The following is a 21,835-nucleotide window of genomic DNA, read 5'->3' on the forward strand; positions in this document are numbered from 1 at the left end:
GTGCAGTCAGGACGAGCAATGGAATATTGTAAGGGAGCTTTAAAACTGATCAACAACTTTTAATATAACATTGAAGCTGTGACTAGGTCGGGGTAGTGGTCTGCATTGCTTTTTTCCTCCCCGTTTATAAAGTTTGATGCTTCTCAGGCCATCTGGGAAGGTCCCACAGAAACACGCTTATTTGGAAGGGGGAGAGGGAAACCAACCAACTGAACAAGCTGTAATTATTTAAAGATGTAAAAAAATATATATTATGAAGTAGTATGGCTACCAATCCATGTAACTTCCACACCTTTAGAACTAATGAAAATAAAAGAATGACAATAAAAGCAGAAGGCTGCTGCTTGACTCTGACTACCCTCATGGGCTTCTTGGAGAGGGCTGCGGGTAAATGAGCCTGTATGAAGTACACCTGGAGAAGTGATGGTACAATGTCCTGCTCCAGGGAGCTCAAAATGATAGAATTACAGAGTAATTCAAGTCAGAAAGATGACAAACACCAAAAGTGACAGACCCAGCAACAGGGCAGTTTAAGGCTGGGTATGATGGAGCTTTGAGCAACCCAGTCTAGCGAACAAGGGAGTTGGAACTATACATACTTTAAGGCTCCTTCCAACCCAAACCATTCCATGATTTTAACACAAATGGGGAAAACCACTAAATATGTTTTCTGTGCAGCAGGTAATCCTCCTAGCACAGAGAAGGGGAGACTCCCCCCCAAAGGCACTTTAATACTGACTTCTCATTCTAGCCTGCGCACTAACACAGCTTTGCACAGCAGGCTGCTGTTCAGCCTAACAGCTGCCAGCTGCACGCACAACCACCACCCTCGCACCAAAAACACGTTCCAGCAAGGGCCGTGCTCCCGGAGAGGATGGAGGTGGCTGAGCACAGCCCTCCTACGAGCACCAAGCCTGCCTCCCAACCAGGGCGCTCAGCTGCCCCCATCATCCAATCAGCTCCTAACCACCAGCGCAACTGGTAACGGGACTCAGACCAGCGCTGGAGACCTTAAACCCTGCCCATTCCTGCCCCACCAGCCAATGGGGGAACTCTCTGCTATTTGGGAGGAGGGTCTTCCTTCTGCTCTATAACGGCAGTTGGGTGCGTGGGGTCTGGCTGCAGAAGGTCGTGGTGAGGCTGGGTAAGCGGGTTGGGAGAGGATGGAGCTGCTGTGGAACGTGGCTAGGGGCAGAGGAAGGGCATGCAGGAGCAGGAGGGCTGCGTGCTGTGTTTCTCCAGATGCATCCACAGGGTGGGCCTGGGAACGGGGTTGGTTTGAGGGCTGGATGCAGGAATGTGCGCATTAGGGGCAGTCCCACTGCACTGCGGAGACACGAGGGTGGAAACTGTGGATGCGGTTGTTTTGGAGAGCTGCACGTTGGTGCTTGGCTGAGTGTGGGAAGGTGGGAATCACTGCATCCCAGGCACCCTCTGCACGTGGAAGGTGAAGGCTGTGCCTTGAAATCACTGCAGGAGCTTCGTATGGGGGGGGGGGGGGGGGGGGTGGAGCCATGCTGGGGCTGCAGTCCCTGAGTGCAGGTGGTGCTGGGTTAAGGCAGATGAACTGGGCAGCCTTGCCCTTGTCTTGTGTTGGTGCTTGGTTTCTGTCTGAGCACAAGGACTGGAAATAAGCCTGTACATGGGGAGGATTTTTCCTCGTCCCAGGCCTGTAGTGTGCCAGCTAAGGCAGTTTGCTCTGGGATGCAGTGGCCATGCTTTTGGGAAGATGGGTGTCATGCTCTGCACAGGGCTTGTTATCCTCCTCTTCCCTGCTGGAGTGAAAGACTGAGCTTTATTCCTGTATCCCCTAAGGTGTGGGGTAATTATTCATAGGCCTGCTACAGTTTCACCCAGAAGGGCTACATATTGTGCACATGAAGGCTTATACAGCCACACTGCCTTGCCTGTTCCTGTTGAGGGTATGTCCGTACCACACTGCGGCTCATAACCCTGTTGAGGTGGCTGATTTAAGTGCTCCTTCTGGGCTAAGAGCTTCTTGCTGTGGCAGGAGTGTGTGGCACTGAAGGCTTTGGTTCACAGTCACTCTGAGCTGACACAAGCGTGGGTCTGTATCTGAGTTAGCCCAGACACTGGAGAAGCCGAGATGCTAGCATAACATGGGATGCACCCACTGATGAGGGACCATGCACAAGACTGCTGTTGATTTTCATATCAGACTAAGAGCTGTGCCTGGTAACACAGAGCCTTGTAGCTAGGTTAGAAGCTGAGCCTCTGGTCAGTGCTGGTCCCTGGAATTAGTCTGCAGAGGAAATTGGCACTGTGGGATGAAAGCCAGACTGTGCTTTCTGTGTCCTAGAGCCTGCTTTCTTGTACACCCAGTCCTGGCAGAAGTCCTCACTGCAAGCAAATGTGGCTGGGATTTCATGCCAGAAATAACTCCTTATATATTGGTGTGACTTCCTGGAGGGCCTTACAGGATGCTGTAGGATGGTGCTGCTTCATCTCTCTCTCATACAGCATCTTCTGATCCCAGATGCTGCTAGTAGAGTGTATAAATGCTCCTTAGCCCACCTCCCTCATGCTGTTGCAGTCAGTGGGGTGAGCAGCTGGTAAAGCAAGCGAAGGGGATGAACCAACTCCAGGGAGCAGCACTTGCCATGGTGGCACGGAAAGGACGGTGCACTGGCCTGTTCTGGTTCATTAATATCTGTGCAAGGTTGTGTTCACCCTTTATATTGGAACATCACAGCTTTAACTATTGAATTAGGTGAGCTCTCATTTCTGGTGAGGAGAGAGATCCTAAACAGTCTAATTTAAGGTTCTCTGACTCCAGGGGAACCTGTGGTAGGAAAGAACTTCTGGAGAACCCCAAGCCAAATTCCTGCTTTGTGGAGCAAAAAGTGCCATTAGAGCAGGTTGCTCAGGGCCTTACTTGATTGAATTAAGACTGTCCCCAGGGGTGGAAATTCCCCAACATCCCTGGTCCTGAAATGAACCTGTTTCTCTTAGTGGACTTTGGCACAGTGTCTAGAGAAGGAAGATGGGGGTGAGGAAACTGGCAAGCTCAGCCTCTGAGTGGTTTTCTGTATTTGTGAGGTGCAACTTTCCTTCAAGCCTAGGGCACCAAGTGTGAAAAAGACCTGCTATTCCCTCAACTGCTCGAGATGCCAGAGGGCCCATCCGTGAGGAAGTTCCAGCTGCTGACTTCCCCTTTTGTGGGGCAAGTGGTGGTCAAGGTGGGGGGAAGCAGCAAGAAGATCAGTGTGAATGACCTGAATGCTCTGAGGCTCCAGGAGTCCCAGGTGAGCTGGTCCATGACAAGTCTGAGGCAAACACCGTTGTCCTGCATGAGTCACAGAAGGTGCATAACCTGAGAACAACACCAGGCTGGTGTTTGAGGTGGGCCATTGCTTTGTTTATAGCTGGAATAGGTGCATGTCATCAGAGAGATGTGAACACTCATTCTGGAGTACTGCTCTGTGCTGCAAAGTTTAGGATCAAGGTTAACTATGAGGAGAGGCTGTTGCAGTGATGTGGCTGCACATGGGGATGCCCAGAATTGCAGTTTTGAGTCAGTTATGCTAATGCACTGTCTCTGTGCCTTTCAAGGGATGCAGAGTTGGTTTTGTTTAGAGCTATTTGTAGATGAAAGCTGGTCTCCGGTATGTGGGTGTCAGAAGCAGTAGCCTTGTTCCCCTCAGCTGTGAACTTGCACAGTTGCTCCCCTTATACCAAAGGGCAGGGTTTTTACTGGGTTGGGTTGAAATGTCCACACTGTGGGAGCTTATGAGATGGTCATGCTGGGTCAGTCCTGCTGAGGGCTTCACTTCCCTGACTTCCCTCAGGTGATGACTTGGACTTGACTGACCAGGTGCTAGTGCAGCTTCACCTCTGATTACATGATAGTCTCAGCCAGGGGCACAGTGCAAGCCATTTAATAGTCATTTGTGGCTAGGCTGTGGCTTCAGAGCCACCTTTGAGTTAGTTCACCCTGTCCTGAGACACTTGAGGCCAGCACAAAGTGGGGAGGCAAATGAGAAGCAGTGATGACAGACTTTGATCTTTGTCACCAGTGTCTGTCATGGGGTGTTTCTCTGGCCTGACAGGGGCCTTTGGGAGGGCTTCACGCTGCAGTGGCATTGGAATACCATGTGCTTTGTGCAGAGAAAGAAGAGGTGCTGAGAGAATGACTTCAGTCCTCAAATGCTGATGAATCCCATGTTCAGGATGGGGTGATGTGCCTTCTGTTTAAAGAGGTTGTAGAAAACAGTCACTTGTATGGAAACAGCGAGGGGTTCCATGAATCCTCAGTACATCCCATCTTTTTCCTCAGGTTCATGGGAAGAACTTGTACCTGGCATTTGTGGCAGCTGGAGAGTCCTTAGGACCAGCTGCAGAAGAGACAGTGCTGCAGGGAGAGGCTGCTAGCGGGGCAAGTCCTTCTGCTCAGGGAGGGCAGGGACAGGTTTGTGTTCCACAGACACATCCCCAGGAGGAGGAGCTGCAGGAGCCCCAGCACTCGGGATTTGAAGCCCCAGAAGCAGCAGAGGGTCCAGGCAACTGGCTGCGCTTCCACTTCGGCTTGTTTGGCAGCATCCGGGCAAACGAGTTCTCAAGGGCAAGCAAAGCCAATAAGAGGGGGGACTGGAAGGACCCTGCACCCAGGTATATAATGGAGCCCTTACTAACTCTGCTTTCTCTCTGTGTCTCATTGTGGAGAGGCTCTCTGCCTCGAACTAGATGTGTGTGTGGATGCTCTCAGCCCTGTCTTTACACTGATAAGTCTTAAGATAAGTAGGCAGGAGAGATGGAATGAGTGGTTGTGTGGTGTGTTCAACCACAGCACACTTGTGGTGTGCATGCTGCCTGTCAGCCTGGGGATCATAGTGCCAGCTCTGTATATGTTTTTATTCAGAGAGAGAGAACTTTTAGAGTGCTGGACTGAATCATGCCCTGAAAATGCCAGTTTCTCACAATTACATGTTTAAAAACAAGCATTGGGTAAATATCCTACATCTAGGGTGGCTGGAGCAGGCTGGAGCAGCACTGTCTTGAAAACATGGGCTACAGTCTGTCCTAAGTCCCAGTGGAAGTGCCCTGGACAAGGGATAAGTACAGGAAGACAGTGTGGACTCTGCTCTTGTGAACTGTTTACCCCAAGTGGTTAATAATGCACAAGGTAGGTCTGGCCTCTGTCTGTGGTGTCCTTGTTAGGTACACACTCCATGCCCTCCTATCCTGCAGTGTTTTGAAGGATTACTTTATTTCTGTACAAGTAGTTTCAGCATCAGATGCTCTGATTTGTGGACCCTACTGCTGGAGCCCTTGGTCATCTGGCTTGTCTGCTGGGGAGAGCTGAGGTGCTGATGTGTCTTCCTGTCTGCTGCTGCCTTTTGGCTAGGGACCACAGGGCAGCAGAATGAACAGCTGTGTGCAAGTTGTGTGGGTTCACAAGCAAGTTTCCTGCGTGAAATCATTAAAGAGGCTACCTTGTATTAAGATGATGGCCTGGAGTGTTGGAATGCTTGCTGTGACCCTGTGTGCCCAAGCAAGTGTGGTGATAAGCTGTAGGGAAGGAATAGCTGGACTAGGGTACAGCTTTGATTCCTTAAACTGTGGCAGTCTTCCTGCATGGGGGACTGGTACAAGATGCCTCCCTGTTTTTCATGAGGATGCATAGGCATGTGTGAGTACTGATGCCTCGCTGTGCGCTTCTCCCTAGGCTTACATCATGTACAGGCTCTTTTCTCATCCTCTGGTAGCTTTTCATTCCATTGCTGTCTTTTTGTGTGCCAGAAAGTTTCTTCAGCCAGAACAGATTATAACAAATGGTTCAAGGATGTTTTTGATGAGAGACTTGAACTTCTCTGCTATTCCCAGGCTGGTTCTGTACTTTGAGAGTGGAGGCTTCCTTGTTTTCTACAACTGCCGAATCCACTGGTGCTCTTCTCCGAGGGCTGATCCTGCTTCTGACATCCTGTCTGGGGAGTTCCACCGTGGGCAGGCACTGGATGCCCTACGCGCACCCAATCCCATCTGCTACACGCTCTTAGACCAAAGATATTTTTCAGGGCTGGGTGAGTTCCAGGGCACAGTGGCCTCCAAGAGATGAAGGAAGGTGGGTGGGACGTCTGTAGATCCAGAGCTGCATGTGTGAGCCTCCTTCTCCTTAGTTTATGGTTTCTGGCTCATCCAGCTGAGGGTATGTGGTCTTCTTGCTGAGGACAAGGCCTGCAGCCTGTAACCACAGTCCAGTGGTGCAGTGCCCTGTGAAATGTCTTGGTTTGGGTGATTGGATTGGCTTGTACTTGTTGAAGAAAAGGTCTGCTTCCAGGGTTGTGGGAAGAGAACATCTTCCAGTCTGATCCCACCTGTAAGCCTGCTCTTCATATGCCACCTCTGATAATGGGAATGGTGTTGCTAGCTGTGATCCTTGAGGCAGAAGTCACAGGTTGGAGCTATAGGTCTGCATCTTCTTGGTAAGAAATATCCTTATTGTGTCCTTATTTATGACTCTTCCCAGGGAATATCATGAAGAATGAGGTCTTGTACCTGGCCAAGATTCACCCATTAACACAAGGCACTTCCTTGGCACTCGTGGATCTGGAACGTCTGCTTGACTGTGCCATTCGGTACAGCTCTGACTGGCTGCAGGACAAGCTGCATGGGAGAAAGATGCACCTTCAGATATATCGGAAGGAGCACTGTCCTCTTGGGCATGCAGTGATGAAGGAAACTCTTGGACCGTCGGGTGGCTGGAAAAGACTTACATGGTGGTGTCCTCAATGCCAGCCTGCAGTGCTATCAGGCGGTGGGGATCCTTCCCCAGGCACCGAGTGACCTGCCCTTGTGTTCCTCCTTTCCTGGAGGGTGTCTCTTGGTTATCGTGGGAAGGTCTTCATGGTTTCTTTGAGGCTGTTGAGTTTGCTCTTCAAGGACAGAGAGCTGGCAGAGTTGAGTGCTCAGTGGAGGTTACAAGAATCACTCTGTGCCTCTGGATGCAAAAAGGAAAGCAGTTGCACGTGTCTGTTGGGTTTTTGTTACAGTGACACAACAGTGTAAACAGAAATGTTTTGGTCACCTTGTTTGGACTACAGTGAAGGGAAAGCATAGGAGATCAAGCAGGTGATTCCTGGGGTCTGAAGAGCTCCTACCCCTTGGCCCTGCTATGGGTGCAATGGCTTATGGTGGAGTTGGCAGAAAGAAGCATATCCTTCTGCCTAAACAGCTTGATTAATGCACTACTGGGTAATCCTGCCTCTGTACCTGTGTGCTGGGCTGTGATTAGGTGTAATTAGATGTGGCTGTTCCCTCTCTCAGCTCTTGCATGAACAGCTGCCTCCATCCCATGCGGGAAAATAAACCTCAGCAATGCTTGGTGGAGATGTTAGTTCTGTGGCAAACTGCCAATTCACTTAAAAATACATCATTAAAAATGCTGTGCTTGTGACAGGGGTTGCATAAACTTCATTACCTCCAAAATAACTTGAAAGCAGAAAGGTTTGGAAATAGGGATGGTGTGATCCCTCCTTTGTTTGGCTGTGTGTCTGTCTGTGTAGCAGGCAGGAGCTGTTGCTGTTCCCTCTCCCAGTATTTGGGTTTATTTTGACAATAGATTGCTGACTCGAAGAATAAAAGCTGAAGTTAGAACCAGTGATGTTCATCTGAACTTCAGTGTCTTTTCTTGGTAGTTTCTTGCCTGAAAGCTGAGATGTACAGGGGAATTCTGGCAGTTGGTGCTGCCCTGTAGAGGATGGAACCACCAGTTTCCCCCAGCTGCTTAAGCGTGGGTCAGCAGCAGAACTGTTCTCAAAGAATCATAGAATCGGCTGGGTTGGAAAAGACCTTGAAGATCGACAAGTTCAACCCTTACCCCAGCACTGCCAAGTCCACCACTAAACCATGCCACTGAGGACCTCATCTACACGGTTTCTGAGCACTTCCAGCGACAATGACTCTACCACTGCCCTGGGCAGCATGTTCCAAAGCCTGACTACTGTTTTGGAGAAGAAATTGCTCCTACTATCCAATCTAAACCTTCCTTGGTGCAGCTTGAAGCTGTTACCTGTTGTTCCATCACTTGTTCCTTGGGGGTTAGTCTCCCACCTCACTACAACTTCCTTTCAGGCAGTTGTAGAGAGTGGTAAGGTCCCCCTTGAACCTTCTCTTCTCCAGACTGAATACCCTCAGTTCCTTCAGCCATTCCTCATCAGACTTGTGCTCCAACAGCTTCACTGTCTTTCTCTGGACCTGCTCCAGCACCTCAATGGCTTTCTCGTACTGAGGGCCCAGAAGCAAACATAGTATTTAAGGGCACATGATCTAAAGGTGGCTTGCACATCCACAGGGTGTGCTGGAGTTGAACACCTCAGCGGTAGGCTGTTTCCCAGGCTTGCACAGCCTCTCCTGTGTGAACTGTGCTGCCCTTGAGTGGTTGCAGGTTATGGGACTGATGAATAATCCAGTTAATGGGGTTATGGTGCTGAGGGAGATGGTTAATGTCACTGTTGAGCATGTCCTGCAGGGTGTCAGTGCAAGCATGGAACTGAGGCACGGTAATGCCAGTGCCCTTCTAAAACAGAAATCAACACGTACATGGAAGAGCCTCCAGCAGATGAAGCTCCCATTGTTAAGGGTGAGATAGCAGCTCCTAGGTGTCTGGAGGGTACTGGAGGCCAGGCTGGATGGGGCTTGGAGCCACCTGCTCTAGCTGAAGGTGTCCCTGCCCATGGCAGGGGTTGGATCTGGGTGGGCTTTAAGGTCCCTCCCAACCCAACCCATTCTATGACTCGTGGTTGAGCCAAACGCACAGAGCCGGCGGCGGTCTCATGTCTCAGCTCACAGCAGGCTGGGGCGGTCCTGCCGAGAGGAGGGTGGCTCCAGAGAAGTACCGCTAGGGAAGGGGACACGAGGTGCCTTAAACAAGCGAGCGCCTTCACGCCTGAAGCGGGGATGGAACAAGGAGGCCCCGCAGCGGCCCCTGGCCCGCCCGCTTCCCCCCGCCGCCTTCCCGCTTTGCCAGCGCCGCGCGTGTGGCGACGCGCACCGGCACCCAATCAGCGCTGGCCGGCGGCCGTCACACCAGCCTTGCTGCCATTCTATTGGCTGGAGCTCCCCTGGTGCGAGCGCCCTTCTGCCAATAGGCGTCCAGCCGGCCCACCGAGCGATGGGACGAGAGCGCTGATTGGCGGAGAGGCGGGGCAGAGGCGGCCTCGCCCGGCTCCGGTTAAGCGCCGGTGTGTGGATAGAGGGGGGGCAGCGGTGGCGGGAGCGCGCTCGGCGTTGGTATCCCCATGGAGCTGCTGAAGAAATGGCTGGGCCACCCCGAGGACATCTACAACCTGCTGCGGTTCAAGATGGGCGGCTACCGCGCCGTCATGCCCAGGGTCGACCCGGTGAGCGGGACGGGGTGTGATGACAGGCAGGGGATGCGCGTCGTTATCAACGTAGATCGGGCTGTGCACGGTGCCCGGGGGGAGGCGGGGGATGCGGTGCCGCGGTGATGTGGGGCCGGGACGGGGGAAGAGGAGGAGGGGAAGGATAAGGGGGGGCTATCTCCCTGCGCGGCTGCGGCGTTGAGGCAGCACCGGCCAGGTGTCACCCGTGGGCAGCATCGGCTCCGTGTGCCCGGCGCGGTATCGGAGCATCCTGGGTGTTGCAGCGGCTCGGGCCTCATTCATTGCTCGGGGTCCGGGTATCGCACCGGCTCCTGGTTTCCCAGCAGCGGGTCTTGCATTACCGTGCATCGCACCGGTTGCAAGCGACGCACGGGCCTGGTGCTTTGCATGGGACCGGGACTTTACCCTGCTCTTGCTTCTCCGCAAGCACCGCACCGGCTCCGGGCAGCGCACAAACCCGGTGCCACAGTCTCGATGCTTCCCGTGCATCACACCGGCTCTGGGCACTGTACGTCCCGGGTGCTCCGCACCGGCTTCGTTCATCCCGTGCGTTACATGGCTGCGGGCGTCACATGGGCCCGGTGCAGCACTGGCCTCAGGCTTCCCATGCATTGCTAGGGGCTGGTACCCTGCTTGCATCGCACCGGCTCCGGCCACCTCACGGTCCTGATGCTCTCTATGCATCAGCGGTCCTCGGACGGGGCGGGCACGGAGCGGGCTAAGGGGCGGGCAGCGGGCGGTCCTGGGCGGGCGGAGCGGGCTGCAGCCCCCTGCCACCGCCGCCGCTGCTTCCCGCCCCGATGGCGGCCAGCACCAAAGCGGTGTCCCTCTTGAAGCGGGCTCTGGCCCTTTCCCCCTCCCCACCGCGGGGTCCCCCTCGGGCTGCGGGGCGGCTGCGGGGCGGCGGGAGGCGCGCTCAGCAGCGCGGGGTCCCTGCGGAGCCCCCGGTCCCGCCGCCGGCTGCCCCCCGCCTTCAGCCGCCCCCCGGCACCGCGCTCTGCCCCCAGGACTCGCTGGAATGTGGGCTCCGCACCTGCTATCGGTACCTCAACCAGACCAGCCGCAGCTTCGCCGCCGTCATCCAGGCGCTGGACGGAGAGCTGCGGTGAGCGGGGGTCCCGGGCGGGAGGCTGGGGATGGTGGTGGGGGTAATGCACGCCCCGAGGATGCAGGGCTCCCCGGGAGGGGTGGGTGCGATGTCTGCCCAACACCGGGGCTCCCTAAGAGGTGGTGGGTGCAGTGTCCCCCCTCTAATGCGGGGGTTCCCCATGCAGTGCCCCCACTTACGATGTTCTTTATCCGAGCCACAGCACAGCCCTCCCTCTTCTCCCCCTGTGCCTCAGGGGTGCTGTGCTGAGCAGCGCTGGTTGGAGATGCTCAGGGCAGCCCCACCCCGTGCAGCGGGACGTGGGGTTTCTCACGTCCAAGCTGCCTATCACACATGCCCCCCCTCCAGCCACGTTCCTGGGGGCTGGCATTGCAGCTCCTCGGCCAGCAGATGGTTAAACACAGCGGCTGTTCCTGTGCTGTTAGTGATACCCTGGGAATGTGTCCTGGCAGTGCCAAGGCTGGGCTTCCCGAGGAGGTGAGAAACGTGCTGGGGCTGACCAAGGGTCTGGATCCTGCCTGAAAGATGCTTTTGGAAGCAGCTGCCTCAAAACCTGTTCAGTCATGGGGTGGGCTTGCTACAAATACTGCTGTTGTGTGCAAGAAAGTTTCAGACAGTAATAGTAGTGGAGGATGCAAAGCTCAGCTGGCCTGGGGCCTCGCGGCTATATATATACATATATATATATATATGCTCTCCATAATTCCTTGTATTTGTAGGGTGACTATTGACTTCAGTATATAGGTCTCTTTTCAGTTAATCCCAAACTGGGTTAATCATCAAAATAGGGAGTTTCTGTACTGGATACATCTAATGATGTGGTTGTGGCTCTGCTGAGTGGTTGTAGGCACTGTACACTGAGTTAGCTGTTGGGTTTCTGAGCCCTGGTTTGGCTTTTGGGATGGTGCCCCATAGCTGTTATCCAGTGTTTATGAAATGGTGTTTGCAGCCTGTTTTACAGGAAAGGCAAAGAAATGCAGTGGTTTGGCAGGGGATATGTGGAAAGGTACAGCTGGGGCCAAGAATTAAGCTTTTTTTTCCATGCTTGGTACATTAGCTAATGTAGAAATTGGGGAGAAAAAAAAAGGCTACTAAATAAAACATCCTGAATCCTATTGGCAATGTCAGTAAGTGGTGTGCTTGCCTTCATATTCCTTTGGTTATCTTTCTCATCTCTCTTTTCTGTTCTTTCATCCTTGCTTTGCAGCTTGCTGGGATCAGGAAGGTGCCATCCTTCAGGCACAGAAACTTATGCCTGGCATCCTAGAAATGCCATTGCCAACCTAGGGCTGTGCAGGGATTGCTGCTGAATTACAGCTGGCTCTGTAGTGCGTCAGAAGAAACTCATTTTTGAAACACAGTGGCTCTGGTGAAAAGTTAAGGACGAAAGAGGGAAATGCAAAATAGGGAGAATATAGAAACAGGCAGATCAGCAGCTTACTGGAGGAATTAATTTTGCTGCATCACCTCAAAGTGAGAGGTGATCATTGTGCTTTCACTGATGTTAACCCCACTAGGGGGGTAAACTGAACCTATGTGGTTATAAACTACTGAATACCGGCCTCTGTTCTTGCTGGCTGAATGAGCTGCGGGTATAGGGTTCAAGCATTGAAGCAACCACATTGTGCTGACAAACACAGCACTGCTCGGGGTCTGCTCCTGAACCACAGTCTGGTCCCCTCCCCTGCCCCAGCTTTGTTTGTGACTTCTTTGGAGTGAAATCACCTTGTTGTCAGGCTCCTGCTCCCTAGTTCCAATCACTGCTCCCGGGAGAGCTTCTGTGCATCCCCCAAGGGCTGCTGGAAAACAGAGAACTTCTAGATGAGTGCTTGGAGCCATGCTTCCCTGGGCAGGATGTTGGTAGTTGAGTTAAATGCCTGGTTCCTTCTTATTTATCTTTCTTGGCCCCATAAACCGTGTGTTTTGTTGGCCAAGGCCCTGTCCAGCCTGTTGCTCCATGCTTAGGGTGTTTTCTTGGAAGGTGGGAGGCTCAAAACTGCAGCTTCCATCAGCAGCTGAGCCAGTGTCATAACTTGTGGTGGGGGCGAGGAGTTATGAGACAACACCACAGCTCCTCTCCTGGGGGTGGAGCAGAGGGATGCTCCTGCCTTGTCCTTGTGCCTGTCCCTGGGACCCTTCAGCATCAATCCCTTCAGGTTCAGCTGCTTTGTGGAAAGGACCAGCTTTGCGTTGGTAGAGAGTGAATGCAGTGGCAAGGGGAAAGGAGACCTCTTCACCTGGGAAGGGGGAGCTGCACCTAAGAGCTTGGGCCCTGAGATGAAACCACGCTTGCTGTTGGGAAGTAGGCACTTCCAGTTCTGCAAAGGAGAGGTAACGCCAGTGTTTTCTTCTAGCAGTGTCACACAGGTTTCCTGGTGAAGACTGTGTGGCTTTGGTTAGCCCCTTGTCATCTCCATGGATCTCAAGTTGGAGCCCAACTGGGATCATGGTGCTTGGGAACCCTGCAGAGAAGTGGAGAGCTGCAGGCAGACCATGCTTAGTGCATAGTTGTTTTTATGATCTTGTATTTCATGCAATCATAGAATAGTTTGGGTTGGAAGGGACTTTTAAAGATCATCTAGTCCAACCACACTGCAATAAGCAAGGACATCAACAAGATCAGGTTGCTCCCAGGCCATGAATGTTGGCAGGGATGGAGCATCTATCACCTCTGTGGTACCTGTTCCGGTGTCTCACTACCCTCATCATAAACAATTTCTTCCTTTCATTGCCCAAATCACCACAGAGCTAAATTCAGTACATGATGGAAGCTAGGGATGGAGTTATGGTTTGGATGCAGAAGTGGGGTTAAATGAGTGTTCCAACTATGCTGGAGTTATTGCTTCCCTTGGCATGGTGTCAGTGTGAGAAGTACTTCTGGGATGGCCATTGAGGTTCTGCTCTGCCTTTCTTGGTTGCTGCTGAAATGCGGTAGGAGTCCTGGGCCCTTGCCTCGTGTCAGATAAACCTTTGCAGCTTGGTTGAAATGGAAAACTCAGTTGCACAAAGAAGCAGGAGGGCCCAAGAGAGCTGCTCGTGAGCACTGGGGTGTGTATTTTGATGGAGGTATTAAATACTCTTCAATTAAGGAAAAACTGCCAAATTTAACAGCATTGGCTCCAAAAGCCAGTCAGTTTTCCCTGGCTGGTTAATCACCGCTTGCGTGGTGTCATTCAAGGAGAGCAATGCTTTTGCCTGCTAATTAGCAGTTAAGCAGTCCAAGCTAGTTTCTATTTGTTAAGCAATTAATAAATGCATCATCTCCTTGATGTATCATTGTGCTCATTTAGAGCTAGGGGATTATTTTATATAGGTTGTAGAGTTGGAGCCAGTATTTCTTGCTGTCAGCAATCTGTCTTTGCTTCAGCAGCAGAAGTGTGGAGCCTGGATGGGGAAGGCAGGAATAGGGAAGGCAGAGGCAATGGGATGGAGAGGAGAAGTGGTTTTTGAGTAGCTTCCTGCTGGGGTGCTAGGATATGTGGGCTGGTTCTGGTGTCTTGCATGTGGAGATATGAAATACAGGGTGGTTTTGGCTCTATTCCAGTCCTAATGTTCCTGTTTCCTAATGTTCCAGTAAGGCACCCCAGGCAGGATAAAAGGGTGCTGGGTGCAGAGAATGGGAAGTGATAGGAAAATGACACCAGCTTTTTCCCTTCCTTATTTTGCATTTGCTTTTCCCAGTACGCTGACTTCAGGCTCTGTCCTCTGGGTTCTAATGAATGCTGGCCTTGCTTGCAGGGTTGGATCTTGCTTGCAGGTTTGCATCTGGCAGTGCCCTGTCTTTCCCTTCCCTGGTGTATGCATCTTAGAACGCCAAAATCCATGCCATAGTTTCCTACAGGAAGGAAAGGGTTTCCTGATGCAGCTCTCACAGCAGTCAGCCCATGGGGAGTTTGTGTGGAGACACCACTGTTGCTCAGAGCACAGGTTCAAGGAGATGATGAGTAAGGGTGGGAGGTGCTGCTGGTGGGGCTTTCCATCCCTAACCTGCTCCTCTGACCCTGGGATGGGAGCAGCATGTTTCTAATACATCTGATTTACTTTCCTACACTGCAGGGGACAGTCACTGTCCCCATATGAGGGCTGGGGAAGCTGCCATCTGGGATATAGTTGAAGATATCCCTGCCCATTGCAGGGGGGTTGAGCTAAGTGACCTTTGAAGGTCCCTTTCAACCCAAACCCATGATATGAAGCAGGAGGGATTGTATGTGGATATCCCTTGACCAAAGCAGTACTGTATCACCTGAATCGTTAGAGTGGATTTTGCTGGAAGTGCTTCTATGTTCCAGAAGCATCAACGACCTGGCAGTGCTAACGTGTATCATATTGAGCTTTCAGCGCCTGCTGAAGGCTGTGTGGTTAATCTAAGCTATTTTTCCTGCCTAATAGGCAATCCCAAGTAAGGGATTGTTTTTTCTCCTCCCCCCAGACATGCCGTCTGTATATTCTACCTAGTTCTCCGTGCCCTGGACACTATAGAGGATGACATGACCATCAGCTTAGATGTGAAGGTCCCAATGCTGCACGAGTTTCACTCCTATCTCTACCAACCAGAGTGGAAATACATGGACAGCAAGGAGAAGGACCGGCAGGTGCTTGAAGACTTCCCAACGGTAAGGCATCCACCTCCTTGCTTCAGCTGCCTTGTGTCACCTTTCTGTGCATGGTTCTCCCTCTACACTAAGTCTGCCTATGCCTGCTGAGGTCGTGCAGCCCCTGGTGAGCCTGTAATTCATCACTTGCACATGGGGCTGGAGTGAGAAACCCAAATACTGTGCAACTCTGTCAGTGAGAGTCTGGCTGTGGAGAAGTGCCAGCTTTAAAAAGCGGCTTTTTGCCTGCCCTGTTGGAAGATTAAATGACCATCACCTTGCTGACAGTGTTTTGGACTGGGCACTCTGCATTACGTGGGTTTGGTGTCCTGTACTCCTAGGAGAGGAGGAAATCTCTAGGATTTGGCTTATGGATGGGCAGCATTCGTACTGGTCCTGCAACATCTGCCCTAAAGCTACAGTACTCTGCTTGCAGACCTTTCCCATGTATATAATCATTGAATCATGGAATGGTTTGGTTTGGATGGGACCTTAAACCTCATCCACTTCAAGCCCCTGCCACGGGCAGGGACACCTTCCACTAGACCAGGTTGCTCCAAGCCCTGTCCAACCTGGCCTTGAACACTGCCAGGGATGGGGCAGCCACAGCTTCTCTGGACAACCTGTGCCAGGGCCTCATCACCCTCATAGGGAAGAACTTATGGCTAAGAGCTCATCTCAGTCTCCCCTCTGTCAGGTTAAAGCCATTCCCCCTTGTCCTGTCCCTACAGGCCCTTGTAAAATGTGCCTCTCCAGCTTTCTTGTTGGCCCCTTCAGGCACTGGAAAAATAAACAGTGTTTATTGCACTTTGTTGTTGTGTCTCGGTGTGTATGTGTTATTCACTTGGGCAATGTGAGTTCATGCTCCGGTGTGATTTGATTCTAGTAATGTTTCATAGAGGTGTACTCGCAGGTTGTGCTTCTCCGTGTAGTAAATTGAAGCAACTGAGACAGAAGCAGAGTCAATATGCTTATTTTATAGACAGACTATTTTACAGGGCAAGGACATGCCAGCAGCTGTGGATAGAGTCGGGAGGGAGCCTGGATCAGTGGTGGGGTCTGAGCTGTAATCAGTCAGACCGCTGTCATTATGCTGTCACACCTGCTGGGCTGGCTGTAGTTACCCACTATAAATAAGTAATACAGTATTAAATAATAAATTAACAATAAAAACCCCTTAGCTTAGCACAATAATAGAATAAAGCTTTGCACTACGAAGCACAATCCTCCTCAGTTTTGGGAAGGGGAGGGTGCACTTTTTTGTTTTCAATGTGAGAGCAATCGATTCACTGAGTCATGTTAGTGAATATACAGAAGGAGGATTTCACACTCTTTAAGTTGTCTGGTGCCTTTGCAGTTGTGCAAGTGTAGTGTAGCTACTTCTGTGCTGCAACTCCCAGATGATAGCAGTGAAGGCCACTGAGCCTTCCCAAAGATACTGCTGTGTCTGATCTACCGCCAGAGACCGTACTGAGAACAGACGGAGCCTGTGCTTTAAGGGCCTTGAAACGACTCTTGGTTGTGGGAGTTGTCCTGTGTCTCCAGCCAGGGTGGGATAAGAGCCTCGTAAACAGCCTTTTTCTTATTCCTTAATAAACGTTGAACCCTGCTGGTTTTTCCTGACGCTGTCTTTTGTTTTCTTCCTCGTGGTGGTTTGTGCTGCAGATCTCCATGGAGTTCAGGAACCTGTCAAAGGTCTACCGGGATGTGATCTCGGATATTTGCCACAAAATGGGCGTTGGGATGGCAGAGTTCTTAGAGAAGAAGGTGGACTCTCAGCACGAGTGGGATAAGGTAAGTCAGCCTCGACAGAGGAGTGGACTGAATGTAAGATCCACTTTGTCACTGTGAAAGCACTGTTGTGGGAAGAGGGTTCACCTGGATGAGGAAGACTGTGGGCTTGGGAAGGCTTTGAGAGACTGCTGGTCCTGTGGGTAATGGGAGCATGGCATGGCTTGGTGTTGCCCATCAGCATGTGTTTGGGGTGACCCACTGCATCAGCTTGTTCCCCTGTGGGTGGTTCATTTGGCTGGTGGCAGCAGAATGGCAGCTTGGTGGGACATGGTGAGGTGATTGCTGGGTATGGGAAAGCTGAGATGTCCCAGGAAGCGCTGTGAGAACTCACAGAACATGTACTCCCAATGGCTTCTGAGCATCAGTTTTGTAAAGCTCACTGCAGTAAATAGCTTGTAACTGCTTCTTTTATCTTGTTTTGTTCCTGCCCCTTCCCCTCTTGGTGGCCCTCAGTATTGTCACTACGTTGCTGGGCTGGTGGGGATCGGCCTTTCCCGTCTCTTCTCTGCATCAGAGCTAGAAGATGCTATTGTTGGACAGGACACAGAGCTGGCGAACTCCATGGGCCTCTTCCTGCAGAAAACCAACATCATCCGGGACTATCTGGAAGACCAGATGGAGGGAAGGGAGTTCTGGCCTAGAGAGGTGAGGGAGAACACTGCTGTGCCTCTTTGGGAAGTGCGCTGAGGCTGAAGGTGCTGTTGCTACTCTGATATAATGAGTTGCATCCTCTTGTTAGAAGAATTCCTACTGGAATTTCCTTTGAAGTACCCAAATCTGTTGTTTTTCCTCTGAAGTTGGTGTCCCTTGACAGTCTTTCACACTTCTGTTGGAGAACTCTAATGGATGGAGCCAACCATCCATGCTTCCTAGGACACCCGGCTTAGGAAACCTTTATAGGGTGCGCAGTGGAAGGTGGACAGCTAAAATTGTATTGTCTCTCAAGTCTGTTTAAGTCAAAGTTAACAGGAGAGACTTGATGTAGATCTGACAGTAAAGCTGTGCTGCATAAGGTTGTTCCTATTGATTGTACATCTTGATAATAACAGTTCTTGTAATTTCACAATCTTCCTTCTTTTCTTGAGCTTAGTAAGCCTTTCAAGGCTTTTGTGAGTCTCTGGTGGTTCATGTTGGTCTCCCAGACCTCAGAGTGTTACTGATGTCACTCTTACGGCATGAATGTACCCTCCAACTTGTGAATCCTTATCTCTGTGTTAAGGTTTGGAGCAGATATGCAAAGAAGCTCTCGGATCTTGCCAAACCAGAGAACATCGATATGGCTGTCCAGTGTCTGAATGAGCTCATCACCAACGCCCTCCACCACGTCCCTGATGTCCTCACGTACTTATCCCGCCTGAAAAACCAAACTGTCTTCAACTTCTGCGCCATCCCCCAGGTGGGTTATGTTTTCAAGTGGTTCTTCATCATCGGCAGCCCAGCTGATAAGAAGTTGGAGGTGAAGGATGTTATGTATCATGTTGATATTAGCCTGTTTTATTCTCCGTCTCTTCTTTCTTCCTTCTTTCCCGGTACCTACTCTTTCTGCTGTTGGTGAGATTGTGGCTCATCTCCAGAGTATCTTAGCATCAATTTCAGTAGAGCCGAGGTTAATCCCTTAGCAAGCTCCTTACAATGTGGTAAGGGCTCTTTGTGTTTCTCCTCAGGTGATGGCTATTGCCACATTGGCTGCCTGCTATAACAACAAGCAAGTGTTCAGGGGTGTAGTGAAGATACGAAAGGGACAAGCCGTCACTCTCATGATGGATGCCACAAACATACAAGCTGTCAAAGGCATCATGTACCAGTACGTGGAAGAGGTAGGTTGAGCAGTTTGAGACACTTGTGGCTGTTCCCATCCTCATTCCTGGTGTGGAACTGGGAAGACACGTGAATCTGTTAATCCTCTCCTTACATCTCATAGTTCAGTGGTGGCAGGGAATGGTGACCTTGAAGTGGTTTCGGTCTGGACCAGACTGGGTGCTTGCTCTGAGGGGCAGAGACTGAAGTCCTGCCTTCCTGATGGAGAACCAGAGTAGTCAGCTCTCACAGCACCTGGGCTGAGTAGGCACAGAGGGCCTTTCCCACAACACACTTCTGAACAGGTTGCATCATCTCCCTATGGGCTGATTGAAAACAAGAGAGCACTCTTGTTTGCTTGGCGTCTGTACTTGCAGCTGGCAAGATGATGTGGTGGTTGTGCTCCACGGCCAACAGTAACTAAGGGCAGATCTTTACAGCTGCTTAAAGCAGTGGGACTCTCATCTTGAGGGTACTGTGGAGGTTAAAAGTTCACAACTGGTGGTTGTTTTCATGGGAAGATAAAACAGCAACTCCAGCAAGGGGTGTTAAATAGAAAGACATTGCTTCTGCACCAGGGAGACCCCAAAACATGGGTTACTAGAAATCCCTTTGTGGGCTGGCCAACCCCATGGCAAGGGACACCTCGGCACCTTATCCAAAAAGAGGGTCTCTGCTCATTCACACCTCCCTATGCCCCACGCAGACAAGTATCTCACTGCAGTGAGGACTGTGGGGCAAGAACCCCTGGTTCCAACAACACCACTGGTGATTGAGAGATATGTCTGATGTGGTCCATCTTCCGTCATGGGGTGCCCTCAAGAGGCTGCTTGGCTTAGTGCACTTCTCAAGGGAAATGGACCTTGGCCCTATCCAGGCATCCCTTGCAGCTGGTCCTTGCTCCATGACAATCCACCACTGAGGTTGTTCTTCAGTACATGGTGGCCCTTAACATTTCCCCTTCCACCCAGTGGTCCCATTTGCCTCTTGAACCTCGGGTGGGAGCCGTAACTCCTCCTTCCTCCCTCCTCCCCAGATCTACCAGAAGATCCCAAGCACAGACCCATCATCCAACAAGACGCAGCAGATCATCGCCTCCATCCGCTCCATGAGCTCACCCAGGGGCCCCATGGCCTCGCGCCACCACTATTCCCCCATCTACCTGTCGTGCGCCATGCTCCTGGCTGCGCTGAGCTGGCAGTACCTCAGCACCATCTCCAAGGCCACCGAGGACTACGTCCAGGCGGGAGAGAACTGATGGGCAGAGGCAGGCGGGGGGAAGAGATGGTCGGACATGGGCAGCGGAGGTAGGAGGCTCCTTATCCCCTGCTGGTGGGGATGGCCAGGCATCGGGGTGCCATGGGGCCTGGATGGTGATAAGGACAGGACACCGGTGAGCTGTGGCCCAGGGCAGTGGTGCAGCGTTGCCAGGCTCCGCTCCTCACCGCCCTTGCTGTCTGCTTGGATGGTTACAAGCACTAATCGGAGTCCTGCTGTTTGGGGTTGAAGATTTTTTTCCCTTCTTTCCTGTTGGATGGTTTCCCTGAATCTTTTTTATTTTTGGTTAGGATGGTTTTAAGTAGAAAATCCAGTTGCCTCTTCACAGTATCACAGTATGTTAGAGATTGGAAGGGACCTCAAAAGATCATCTAGTCCAATCCCCCTGCCGGAGCAGGAACACCTGGATAAGGTTACACAGGAACGTGTCCAGGCGGGTTTTGAATGTCTCCAAACAAGGAGACTCCACAACCTCCCTGGGCAGCCTGTTCCAGTGTTCCGTCACCCTCACTGAGAAGAAGTTTCTTCTCAGGTTTAAGTGGAACCTCTTGTGCTCCAATTTGTACCCATTACCCCTCTTGCTTGAGATGTGAGACACTTTTCCAGCTCAGAGCTGAGGAAAACCACTTGGATTTTGCCTCCCTTTCTTAAGCAGCCTCTTCCCTGTCACCCCTGGTGCCTGCTCCACACTGGAAGGATGCTGCTTCAGCCAGGAGAGCAACATGCTTCCTTACCCAGGGAAAAAGCTATGGCCACCTTCTGGCCCTCAGCCCAGGCTGGTTGACACCCTGCAGCCTGGAAACAGAGGCAATCTTTACATTTCTATTCTTGTGCTGAAGGAGGCTGCTAGACTTGAAACAAGCCCTTTTAATGTTAAACACATAGGAGGAGGGGTGCTCTGTCCACTTTAATGTGCTCCCAGCTGAAAGCCACATGTTGCAGCTTCCCTGCTCTCTAGCAGATGGCACCCTGCACTTCGTGTCTGAGCATGGGGAGGTGGTTAAAATAAGAAAGGAGCTGCCTGCATGGTCCTAAGCTAATAACCCCGTGCCTGGCTCCACTGCAGGCTCTGGGCTCTGCAGCACTTCTTCAGCCCAAGGGATGGGAGCAACATCATCGCAGCAGTGCTGGGTGCCTGTGCAAGGTAGGAGGGTGAGGGTTTGCACTGTCCTGGCCCTCATGGGATGTGTTTTGGGGGCCTTGGTGCGCTGGCCAGCCTGAAAGGCAGCAGCACTCTCTGGTATGGGCTCAGAAGGCTTAAGCCACTGAGATGGCCAGGGTGGGTTTCCCTTGCCTGCTTGGCTCTGGCTTGAAGTGATGCTTTGGGTTAGACGGATGTGGAAGCTGTGTTCTGAAACACATCAGGCCAGACTTCCTTTGAGAGGAAACAGCACTTTAACAGCAAGTGTTTTCCTGGGGTGGATTTTTGTTATCAGGGTCCCTACCCACCCCTTGTAAGTGCTGCTTTGCCTTTGTGAAGGGAAGGACAGCCCCTGTCTTGGTGCAGGACAGAGCTCTTCACACAGAGCAGTTTGGTTGGTGCCTGTGCAAGGCCAAGCCCCTGTGGCCAGACTGTTACTCAGAAGGAGAACCCCTACTCCACAAATACTGATGTAGATAGTTTTAAGCTGTTGTTGAAAAGAAACTTGCGGTAGCTCTCTCTGTGCAGCTTCCTGTCTTGGAATTAAAAGTTTTCTTTGGGAAAAAAAAACAGCTTGTTCCTTTTTTTAGCTGTCGTTTCACACTGGTACTTCCCTACCATGCCACAAGTTGCAAGCCCTGCTAGGATAAAATGCAAACTGGAGAATCACGCAATGGTTTTAGTTGGAAGGGACCTTAAAGCTCATCCAGTTCCAACCCCTGCCACGGGCAGGGACACCTTCCACTAGACCAGGTTGCTCCAA

The 21,835-nt window shown here is 51.6% G+C and overlaps 2 protein-coding genes across 2 annotated transcripts; both read left to right on the top strand.

Moving 5' to 3' along the window:
* The first annotated feature begins 2,855 nt into the window (after window positions 1–2,855).
* On the top strand, window positions 2,856–7,342 carry NEIL2 (nei like DNA glycosylase 2). The gene is made up of 4 exons (XM_061372217.1): window positions 2,856–3,266; window positions 4,298–4,629; window positions 5,845–6,041; window positions 6,488–7,342. The coding sequence occupies exons 1-4, from the start codon at window positions 3,129–3,131 to the stop codon at window positions 6,802–6,804; spliced, it is 984 nt and encodes a 327-aa protein (XP_061228201.1). The 5' UTR covers window positions 2,856–3,128; the 3' UTR covers window positions 6,805–7,342.
* A 1,866-nt stretch (window positions 7,343–9,208) lies between these two features.
* FDFT1 (farnesyl-diphosphate farnesyltransferase 1) lies at window positions 9,209–20,252 on the top strand. Its single transcript, XM_061372237.1, has 8 exons — window positions 9,209–9,359; window positions 10,370–10,467; window positions 14,900–15,083; window positions 16,728–16,856; window positions 17,310–17,501; window positions 18,076–18,252; window positions 18,521–18,673; window positions 19,690–20,252. Exons 1-8 carry the CDS (start codon window positions 9,258–9,260, stop codon window positions 19,909–19,911), a joined length of 1,257 nt encoding a protein of 418 aa, XP_061228221.1. The 5' UTR covers window positions 9,209–9,257; the 3' UTR covers window positions 19,912–20,252.
* Window positions 20,253–21,835: the final 1,583 nt, after the last annotated feature.

This window comes from Neopsephotus bourkii, unplaced genomic scaffold (genome assembly GCF_033783945.1).
Source record: "Neopsephotus bourkii isolate Nb327-2 ecotype Australia unplaced genomic scaffold, CSIRO-AGI_Nbou_v1 NB_1600, whole genome shotgun sequence".
Classification (NCBI taxonomy): domain Eukaryota; kingdom Metazoa; phylum Chordata; class Aves; order Psittaciformes; family Psittacidae; genus Neopsephotus; species Neopsephotus bourkii.